The sequence below is a fragment of the Chiloscyllium plagiosum genome, unplaced genomic scaffold (assembly GCF_037043375.1).
Source record: "Chiloscyllium plagiosum isolate Xiang-an unplaced genomic scaffold, Cpla_swu_hap1 HiC_scaffold_19, whole genome shotgun sequence".
Lineage (NCBI taxonomy): Eukaryota > Metazoa > Chordata > Chondrichthyes > Orectolobiformes > Hemiscylliidae > Chiloscyllium > Chiloscyllium plagiosum.
Window position 1 is genome coordinate 27,012,165 of NW_028270157.1, and position 11,530 is coordinate 27,023,694.

Below are 11,530 nucleotides of genomic sequence, written 5' to 3' on the forward strand. Positions count from 1 at the left end.
ATACACTTGCCAAAGCATAACAGTGCCACGCCTCTCCTTAGTGGGTGCAATTGTCTGATTTCCACAAATACTGAGACACCACTCAAGGAGAAGAGATGCCCCAAGGTTTAGAAAAACATTGCCGGGCTGTGACGTTAGCAGACCTTAGATCCTTAGCAGATTGAAATTAACAGCAGACCAGATTTTTAAATCAGACTGCAGCAGGGTTGCAGAAAATGTTTAATTAAACCTTTGTTCAAGAGTATAAAAATTTTAGTCATGTGACAAGTTCACTAAGGACATCATTTTAGGTAAGGGGACAACTTCTCTGCCTTCATCAAAAACTCATTACATGTATTAATTTTACAAGATAGTTATTATGTTGTTGACACTGCTTCAAGCATAAGACATTGTGATAGCTTCCTGTTTATCTGAACCTGAAATGGAGACATATTGACTGTATCTCGTTTAGGCTAGTCATCAATCTACATTCTCCAAATTATTTGTTATCCCTAGGTCTTGCCCATTTCTTCTTTTGAAAGATATTGATGGTAGATTCAAGTCAAACAGCACATTTCAGCTCAAAACTGAAGTGTTACTTTTTCACAGTTCTTAGGAGGAGGAAAGTGTGGGTTACTCAAATAAGAACTCAAGTGCCCGATCCCAACTACAGAGGTGTAATTCTGTTAAGTTTGAGGTTGCTTTAGATATTATTTGGAGTCTAGCAGTTCTTGTCAATTCATAAGTAATGTGAGAATCTGGATGGCTCCTGCAATGATTAGTATTGAATTGGAAATGACAGCCTTCCATTTCACAAAATAATGGTTTGTGCTGCTCCAGTCAGCTCTTGGGTCACATCACCTGGTGAAGCTCAGGAGTTCCACTCAGGCATGGTGAGAAGACTATGGGCTGAGAAGATGCATGATTCAGTGGCCTCTGTTTAATCTGGGCTCACTTGTCAGCCAGCAGGGCTCTTCATTTCTTCTCACCTCTTTCAACTCCTTTCCAAAGAGTTAACCTCCAGGAATCAGTGTTATTATTGGAGTCAATCTCCCAGTTAGTAGGGTCAATGCCCATTATTTGCATTTCATGCAGAGTGGCAACAATGTGTACCATTTTTTAAAAATGCACTCCAGTGAAACAATATTTCTTCAATTGCATCTTCCAAGCTCCGACCCATGTCATTTCAAAAGTCAAGGGTAGCTAATGCATGGAAATGCTATCACCACATACAAGTAGTATTTCATGCCACACTTGACATGGACCAATATCACCATTCATTGTCTAGCATTGGTTCAAATTCTTGGAACTCCCTTCCTAACAGCACTGTGGGTGTATCTATAATAATAAGACAACAATGGTTCAAAGTGGCAGCTCACTACCATCTTCTCAAGACTACTGAGACGCAAACAATAAATGCTGGTATCCAGAGAGTGAGACCCAAATCTCATGAAAATCTTTTTGTTTTTAAAATGTCCTTGTTAGTCAAAGTGTGAATGCCCAGAAGACTGTGACCCAGTGGCCAGTTCACTTTACAGAAGGTATTTGGTATATGGCCTATCATTCAGATGGCATTTGCAATGATGGGTCACATTCATTATTGGCTTTACAATGAGTATACTTTGATGGAATTAACACATACCACCTCAAATGTAGGGAGATGCATCAAGAGATGATGGATCAGCCATGATCTTATTGAATGACGAAGCAGATTTGAGGGGATACTCCTGCTCCTATTCTTATGGTCTTCTAGAGGTATATTCAAGACAAAGGTGAAAAGTGTTCAACCTTTTTTTCCCTGCCTACCGTATGTTCTCTGTGTCTCACCACTGTCATAGTATGCTGAGGATGCAGGATTAACAGACTCACAGTTTGTGTTACCTGTCATGTTCCTGTTCCACACACTCTCACACAGCTTGGTCAGAGACATTGCAAAAGTTGCAACAGCTATGTTGATTTTATCATCAAAGTCAGATTGCTGGTAAATGTGGAGTCTTGATGTGTGAAGCAAACAACTAGCTGCAGCATCACTTTGTCAATGCTGATAGATGGTAATATAGGAGAAAGTGAGAACTGCAGATGCTGGAGACCAGAGTTGAAAAATGTGGTACTGGAAAAACACAGCAGGCCAGGCAGCATCCGAGGAGCAGGAGAATCAACGTTTCGGGCATAAGCCCTTCTTCAGGAAGATGGTAATGTAGCAACACATATTGACATTGCCTGGAAAGAGTTTGGTTTCAGGAAGACAATGAGAGAGTTGTCTATTTGTTACTGAAAGATTCTTGATATGGAATGCTCTTGGTCTATGCTGAGGACTTGGCTCACCTTTGCCTTGGATGTCAGATGAGCAAGGCTGAACAGTTCTATCAGTTCTGGTACATTAGACAGCTGAAAGCAGTAATGCAACAAATATGCCAAAGAATGTCACAACCCAGTATTCTGATGTTGCCCCATTTTGGCTAATCGTACCCATCATGTTGCCCCTGAAAAACGAGATCACAATGACCAGCTTCAGTGAACAGCCAACATTTTCCAGCTGCTTAAACAGACTGTCCCTCTGCTCATGTGCTCTAATGCATTGGAGAGATCAGTAAAGACAATATGTAGTGATCATCTTTGTTGCAGCATTCATTTTGCTGTTGCTAGATTGAAAAGATCATGTCAAGTGTGGATTTTCTCCTTCTGAAACCACACTGGGATTTGAGAGGGATACATTTAGTCAGGATCTGTGGTTGATAAGGTCAACACAAACAAATACGTTTTCCATGATGCCAGTAGGGAGATTTCTCAACAGTTATTGCAATTGCTGAGTTGTCTTTAGTCTTGTACAGTGCCATTATCTTGGTATAATTCACATCCAAAAGCACTGCCCTCTCCATATAGGAGTGGGACGGAATAATTTGCGCAGGTCATGCAGAAACGCCAGTTTCATTGCTTGATGATGTTACTTCCACCCCCATCATGGCCACTCCCACAACCACTTCCACCCCTCACAATTCCTCATGCATCACATGTGACATCACTTCCGCCCCTCACATCATCGCTGATGCCACATGCTCAGTGACTTCCGCCACCCCTACTGCCGTGGTCACCACCACTTCCGCCCCCACCAGCGCCACTCACCTGCATTCTGCTGACATGCCCCCCACAGACCCCACTGTCACTATCCCCACCCCCCAGAACCCTGAGGGGAACACTACCCCTGCTCATGACTCCACCCCCATTCCCCCCCACCATCACACCCACTCCAGTTACAGGTTCCGCCCCCACTCCCAGCTCCACACCCACACCAGATCCCAGCTCCCAGCCCTGCCGAGTTTTCACCTTCCCCCCAGATCTCCCCCTCACTGAGGAAAACGATCAGTCCTCAGCAAAGGACTCACCTTCATCCCCCTCCGTCCACGCATCAATGAATTTAATACACGCCGTGACGTCGAACAATTCTTCCATCGTCTCCGCCTCCGAGCTTACTTTCACAATCAGGATTCCCGCCCACCTTCCGAGGACCCCTTCGCCCACCTCCAACACACTGCATCCACCTGGACACCCCGCACTGGCCTATTACCTGCCCTCAACCTCTTCATTAACCGCCTCAACATGTCTACCCCCCTCCCCCACTCCAACCTCTCACCCTCACAACGTGCAGTCCTCCAATCCCTCTGCTCCAATCCCAACCTCACCATCAAGCCTGCGATGAAGGGGACGCAGTGGTAGTCTGGCGCACTGACCTCTACACCGCTGAAGCCAAACGCCAACTCAAGGACACCTCTTCCTACTGCCCCCTCAACCATGACCCCACCCCCTATCATCAAACCATCATCTCCCAGACCATACAGAACCTCATCACTTCAGAAGATCTTCCACCCACAGCTTCCAACCTCATAGTCCAGGAACCCCGCACTGCCCGGTTCTATCTCCTTCCCAAGATCCACAAGCCTGACCACCCTGGCCGACCCATTGTCTCAGCATGCTCCTGCCCCACTGAACTCATCTCTACCTACCTCGATACTGTCCTAACCCCCTAGTCCAGGAACTCCCCATATACGTTCAAGACACCACCCACGCCCTCCACCTCCTTCAAGACTTCAGTTTCCCCGGCCCCCAATGCCTCATCTTCACCATAGATATCCAATCCCTCTACACCTCCATCCGCCATGACCAGGGCCTCCAAGCCCTCCGTTTTTTCCTCTCCAGACGTCCCTAACAGTACCCTTCCACCAACACTCTCATTCGTTTGGCCGAACTGGTCCTCACCCTTAACAATTTCTCCTTTGAATCCTCCCACTTCCTCCAGACCAAAGGGGTAGCCATGGGTACACGTATGGGCCCCAGCTATGCCTGTCTCTTTGTTGGCTAGGTAGAGCAGTTGATCTTCCGTAATTACACCGGCACCACTCCCCACCTCTTCCTCCGCTACATTGATGACTGCATTGGCGCCACCTCGTGCTCCCGCGAGGAGGTTGAGCAATTCATCAACTTCACCAACACATTCCACCCTGACCTTAAATTTACCTGGACCATCTCTGACACCTCCTTCCCCTTCCTGGACCTCTCCATCTCCATTAATGACGACCTTCTTGACACTGACACCTTTTACAAACCCACCAACTCCCACAGCTACCTGGATTACACCTCTTCCCACCCTACCTCTTGCAAAAATGCCATCCCGTATTCCCAATTCCTCTACCTCCGCCGTAAATGCTCCCAGGAGGACCAGTTCCACCACAGAACACACCAGATGGCCTCCTTCTTTCCCTTCCCACGTGGTTAAAGATGCCCTCCAATACATCTCGTCTACATCCCGCACCTCCGCCCTCAGACCCCACCCCTCCAACCGTAACAAGGACAGAACGCCCCTGGTGCTCACCTTCCACCCTACCAACCTTTGCATAAACCAAATCATCCGCCGACATTTCCGCCACCTCCAAACAGACCCCACCACCAGGAATATATTTCCCTCCCCACCCCTTTCTGCCTTCCGCAAAGACCGTTCCCTCCGTGCCTACCTGGTCAGGTCCACGCCCCCCTACAACCCACCCTCCCATCCTGGCACTTTCCCCTGCCACCACAGGAACTATAAAACCTGCGCCCACACCTCCTCCCTCACCTCTATCCAAGGCCCTAAAGGAGCCTTCCACATCCATCAAAGTTTTACTTGCACATCCACTAATATCATTTATTGTATCCGTTGCTCCCGATGCGGTCTCCTCTACATTGGGGAGACTGGGCGCCTCCTAACAGAGCGCTTTAGGGAACATCTCCGGGACACCCGCACCAATCAACCACACCGCCCCGTGGCCCAACATTTCAACTCCCCCTCCCACTCTGCCGAGGACATGGAGGCCCTGGGCCTCCTTCACTGCCGCTCCCTCACCACCAGACGCCTGGAGGAAGAACGCCTCATCTTCCGCCTCGGAACACTTCAACCCCAGGGCATCAATGTGGACTTCAATAGTTTCCTCATTTCCCCTTCCCCCACCTCACTCTAGTTCCAAACTTCCAGCCCGCATCGTCCCCATGACTTGTCCAGACTTGTCCTACCTGCCTATCTCCTTTTCCACCTATCCACTCCACCCTCTCCTCCCTGACCTATCACCTTCATCCCTTCCCCCACTCATCCATTGTACTCTATGCTACTTTCTCCCCACCCCCACCCTCCTCTAGCTTATCTTTCCATGCTTCAGGCTCACTGCCTTTATTCCTGATGAAGGGCTTTTGCCCGAAATGTCAATTTTGAAGCTCCTTGGATGCTGCCTGAACTGCTGTGCTCTTCCAGCACCACTAATCCAGAATCTGGAATCCAGCATCTGCAGTCATTGTTTTTACCTCATTGCTTGATAAGCTGATAGTGTAACAGCGTTACCTGAAACTTTGTCCAAAGAAAGTGGGTTGACAGCTTTAAATTCCTATCCTGTGGGTTCAATATACAGCTATGCAATAACTGGAAGGCTTTCTGTGCTGACTATAGCTACCTTGATGAGTGGTCTCATTACAATTCAGTTCAAATTCCAGTTCCATCCATCTCTCCAACTGTATTCAGCAGTCAGCAACGATCTCACTGCCTTTGTTTGCTAACAAACCAATTTTCTTTGCTGAGGAGACCTGCTGCCTTTTTGATCCATCTGAACCCTAGAATTCCCTGTGCTTAAGAATAACTGAATGTTCTGCTCATTAGTTATTGATGTATTATCTAGCAGATGGTTGACCTTTACTTTGCCTAGTTTTTATTGCAAAATATATTTCATTTGCTTCTGCGATCTGTGTGAGAATGCCACTGATATTTCTTCAATTGAATCAGGTGACCGTTGCTTTTAATCTCAGTAGACAGCACAGCATTTCCACTGTGAATGAAAAAGCTTCACAGGTTTGCATGCAATATCAGGGAGTGATGTGTCAAAGTCAGTCTTGCAGTGGTTGTATGCATTAAGAATACTGTTTAAACTCATGTTTGTTGATTACGATCAGGTTTATCTACTGCAAATTCCCTAATCTTGGGTGTTGCAGAACACTGTGTGATATGGGTTGTTCTGAAAGATGTTAGCTCCACAAAGCTCATGGTAGCAGCAAAGCTCTAGTAGGCTACTTCCATTCTCATTTAGCTTACAAGGATGATCACAACTCATGGTGTGCACCTCTTGTTGTCTTGAAATCCCCTGTAGGTGAAGATGTTTCGACTTTAGGATTCTGCTGATAGTTAGCATTAATCACTGCAGGACTGATTTTTACCTGTGTAATGTGGCAAAACTTTGGAGAATAGATATTTACGTGATTAATAGACTCTGTTTGAAAAAGAAGGCAACTGGAGGGAACACATTCTGAACTGGTTGTGAGGATTCTATCATTAACAGTAGCAAGTACCTGAGTGCAAACGCTGCACCTTTCTCACAGTTTTCCTCTGAAAGCTATCAGATGAATGAATAATGTTTTTACTTTCAGTGGTCCCTTCTCATTGAGCCTGGTCTCTCATAAGAAAGCTATATCACTGTTTAGCCTATCAAATTCCATGATGATCATACCTCTCCTATGTGCAATACTGAGCAGCTGTCACCTGTCATTCCTATGTGCATGATCTTGACCTTTCAGCTTGAATCCTTAAGAGTTGGCACCTTTCTTTTGTACGTCTGATGTAATGGAATCCATCCACTTGTGTAGAGATTCTAGGGTCCTAGCACCCACTGAGGCAGCATCTGACCCTAGTCATGGTTGACCAGTGAGACAAGAGTCCCTCCCACAGTCAGAAAGAGCCCATAGTGCCTGTAACTGCTGTCTTCTGTGCTGAGCTAATACTGAAGGGTTATATCTGAAACGTCAACTTCTGATGCAGCCTGGCTTGCTGTGTTCTTCCAGCCTCCTGCTTGTCTACTTTGGACTCCAGCATCTGCAGTTTTTTTGTCTTGTGTTAATACTTTGCAGCAAGATTGGACTAAAATCTCAAACATGGGCAAATCTGTGAAGACTCTGGGTTACTCAAACATCAAGGTCCCCATCTCCACCTCACTGGTTAAGTCCAAAGAAATGCATATTATTATACTTGGCACAGGATGTACTGGAAAAGTAACATATTTAGACATCAGTCCATCTTTGGGCTCCACTGTAGATTTTTGTTTGTCACAGTCTCTTAGCCTTCAACTTGTTCAGCTATCCACAAGACAGTAGGTCTATTTCGTACAAACTTAGAATCATATAGTTCTGAATGGCCCTTTGGCCCATTGAGTCTGTACTGCCAAAATACACTAAATCTACACTGGTCCCACTTTTCATTCCTCGGCCCATAGTTTTGAATGTGATGACAAAATGTCAGGGTATGTTAGAAGGCCATGACAAAATCTGTCCTAACATTTTTGGACATTCACAGAGTTTAATTCATCAGTACCAGTGCATGCACACATGACAGGTGCTCATATGTTGGTAGGCCAAACCTCCTCTGAATTTCAACGGTTCAGTCAGTCAGACATGTGGCACCACAAGGGGGCAGAGCTGATCAGTTGTTACTGAAGAAGCTGTGGACTAACAGGGAAAGATTTATACAACTTTTTTTTTCCTATTGCTGTGAGCCAGTGGTGCAGGCTGAAAATAAGAAGCCAACTAGCACATAAAGGGGGATAATATGGCAATTCTCTTCATCCACGACCCTGCTGGACATCATTATACAATGGCAGACAGGAGGTGCAACTGTGCATTCTGAATTGGACATGAATGAGCTGATATTTATGGTGAGGAATCTAGCAGGCGTGGTAATAGCTTTCAGGAAACCCGGAAGTGCGGCTACCTCAATGGAAATTTAACGATAAAACCTTTAAAACATGATGGCCTCTACTTCCCTGCAGCCAGACTGATGGCCTGGCTGTCAAACAGGTAAGCCTGCACCTTGCAGCCACCTGAAGGTACTGCTGAGTGAAGCCTGACCTGGTAAATGGCTGCATGTCTGCAGACAATCGCTGACATGTATTACCAGTAAATTTAAGGCTATCCAAAAACAATCAAAGAATCCATGACTAATCTACTGACCCAGACTGTGCACTGAAGAAAAGTTGACAGTAAATGCAGCTGCCCACAAAGCACGAGCGATTTCTGCACCATGGTTCTCCCTTTTTTTACGAGCAGGGGGCACCAAGTTAAGAGAAATGGTTTGAAACAGCAGCAATGATGTTGCTCAACTTAACCAGCAAGTATTTCATAATTTTCAAATAGCAATATAAATTATTAGGATTGGATCAAGTCAGAAGCTAAAATAACAAAAAGTGTTATATTTATGTTATTATAGTGGCAAAATCTGACATTGTAAAATAGAAAATTCACCTTTTAAGATCAAGGGGGGTGTTCAACTGTAATTATGAAGCTGGTACATTGTTAAGTATACACTTACATCTCACTCAACAAGGTACAACGTTTTCAAGGCTTTTTACAGGGAGACTAATTGCATATGAGTGGAAACAGTCATTAATTCAACTGATTTTCATTGAGTGAAGAATCCTTAACAGCCTTGGAAAAAGCATAGAACCAGAGACAGCAACTTTGGATTTTCAGCCTTATTATTCCACACTTGTATGGATTCCAGTTGTATATGGAGTGGTGTCGGTAACAGTCATTACCACAACAAAATGTGAACCAATGAACGAGTTGCAATTGCACTACATCAGCTCAATGTGCTCAGAGTTGGATTTCTGAGGCAAGAATGTGTTACTGACAAAATCAAATCAATCAGCTAATACCGTTACAAGAATGAAAGGAAGTGCTGTAAGATTTGTTTAGAGCAGAAATTTGTTAAGCCCATGAAAGGTTCTACCAGACAATGTAGAATCTCGAACAGGTTTAAAAGGGGAGGCATGCACTTGGAAACAGAGAAAAATGCATTGGAATATTGGGGAAAGGGCGTCATGAAACTAATGGGCCTACCGGCCTTGCATTTCTAGGAATGCAAATTTCGATGTCAAAGTTAATTACATAGAATTGGACACCCTTTTAAGACCTTCTTACACATTGCGGATCATTCCTCGGGTGGATCCAAAGAATCAAGTCTGCCGAATTCACTCCAATTTGTCACGGTTCTGGAAATATTATCCTTAACCAAACTGTGGATGTGAAGTACAGGATAGAAACTTCACCTACCAGCGGGCAAAAGGTGGATTTGAAAATTCCAGCGTCTTTTGCCATGGTTTGAACCATGAGATCCCTTGGGCACATTCGCTCCAGAACTCTTCGGGTTCCTCGACAGATTTGCGAAACGCACTCTCGTAACTTGTCCGGAAATCGACGGTGCAAGCGGCGGAACGGTGAAATCCTCGCCGGATCTGAGCGTTTGGGAGAAGCCGGTGAGCTGCCGGTGAGTGAACTGACGCTGTCCTGAAGTCTACCCTCAGCCGCTCCACGTTTCCTCCCCGGGGACTCTGGCCATTTCTGCAAACTGCATGACCACCCGGGACCAGGTCCACTGCAACTCTCCACCGCCTCGCCAAACACAGCCCGTTCACTTTCAGAGCACACAGTCGCATTTTCTGCCAACTTTACCCTCAGGATGAGCGGTTTCACCCCGAGTTCAGGCTTGCAAGAGCGCTGCCGTCACCTTTCACACGCCCCCAGCGTGTGAACCGCCCCCAGCGACAAGAAAAGGAAGCGAACATCGCAGTGATCACCAGCGAGACCAGTGAAACTTTGTCAGGATGAAGCAGAAACTGAAAGCATACAGGTGTTACTCTGAGCATATGCACCAAACGTCAGTATCTCGAACGTTAAACGATTGCACAACCTACCACCTGGTCACAGCAAGCACTTGGACTGAACCCTGCGAGCAAAGGGCTATGGTGTTCATATTCTATACAAAAAGGTCTCCGAGAGCCCCTAATCGTGTTGTAGTCCAAATCTCATGAAGAGCAGAAAAAACAGACAGGAGAGGTTTTGAATTTCCACTTTGAACCCAATATCAATGTTACTTATAACATCAGAATTCAGGTGGCGAGGGATACTATTGATCAGTTAAATGTTACAACACCAGGTATAGTCCAACAGGTTTATTTGGAAGCACTAGCTTTCAAAGTGCTGCTCCTTCATCATGTGGTTGTGGAGTATAAGATCGTAAGACACATCAACTGCTGTGTGCTTTATGAGTTAGCCCACTATGAGCTAGCATAACCTCCAGCCGCCTGAGGAAAAGGGTGTTCAAGAACGAAAATACCGAGCTCATGGTTTACGGAGCTGTGGTGGTTCCTCTGTATGGCTCTGAGATGTGGACGGTCTCCAGCAAACACCTCAAAGCACTGGAGCAATAGCATCAATGCTGCTTGCGCAAGATCCTCCGAATCTGCTTGGAAGAAAGACACACCAACAACTGCATCCTCAACCAGGTCAACATCCTCAGAATTGAGGCACTGACCACTCTTGATCGGCTACAATGGGCTGGATGTGTCGTCTGTATGACCGACGCGAGACTTCCCAAGCAGGTGCTATACTCCCAGCTTCAAAATGGCAGGTGAGCCCCAGGTGGACAGAGGAAATGCTTCAGCGATGCCCACAAGGCCTCACTGGTTAGTGCAGCATTCCCACAGACACCCGGGAATCACTGACAAAGATCGTCCAAACTGGAGGAGGAGCATCCAGGAAGGTGTCAAACACCTCGAGTCGTCTCATCAGGAAAAAGTGGAAGCCCAGCAAAAACAGCGAAAGGAGCGCATTGCCACACGAATGCCCCACCCACTCTTCCTGTGAGCACCATCTGCCCCGCATATAACAGAGCCCGCAGTAGCCATATCAGTCTATACAGCCACCTACGGACTCACCTTTAGACTGGAAGAGAGTCATTATCATCTGTGAGGGACTGCCGATGATTTGCTTTATACTGGGCTAATCCACACAGAATGACAAGACTCAATTTGAGTAAAAAGGGAGAAATATTTGCAGGAAACCCAGCAGAAAACCCAAGGTCAGAGGACAAGATGTGCATATTGCTGAAGACAACACACAAAAGAAAAGTTTGTCTAACATGGAAATGTAGTGATCAAATTGCAAGCTCAATCCCTTTGCACACAAGTGCTTATCTAGAAAAATTCTGAGTAAT

General features: G+C 45.9%; 1 protein-coding gene across 2 annotated transcripts in view; it reads right to left on the reverse strand.

Annotated features, from left to right (window-relative positions):
* Window positions 1-10,104, reverse strand: part of acss3 (acyl-CoA synthetase short chain family member 3) — a 64,436-nt gene extending 54,332 nt beyond the window's left edge. For both annotated transcript variants that reach the window (XM_043709675.2, XM_043709674.2), the window contains exon 1: window positions 9,589-10,104. In XM_043709675.2, coding sequence (XP_043565610.1) covers window positions 9,589-9,971 — 383 coding nt within the window. In that variant the 5' untranslated portion in view covers window positions 9,972-10,104. The remainder of the gene's footprint in view (window positions 1-9,588) is intronic.
* Window positions 10,105-11,530: the final 1,426 nt, after the last annotated feature.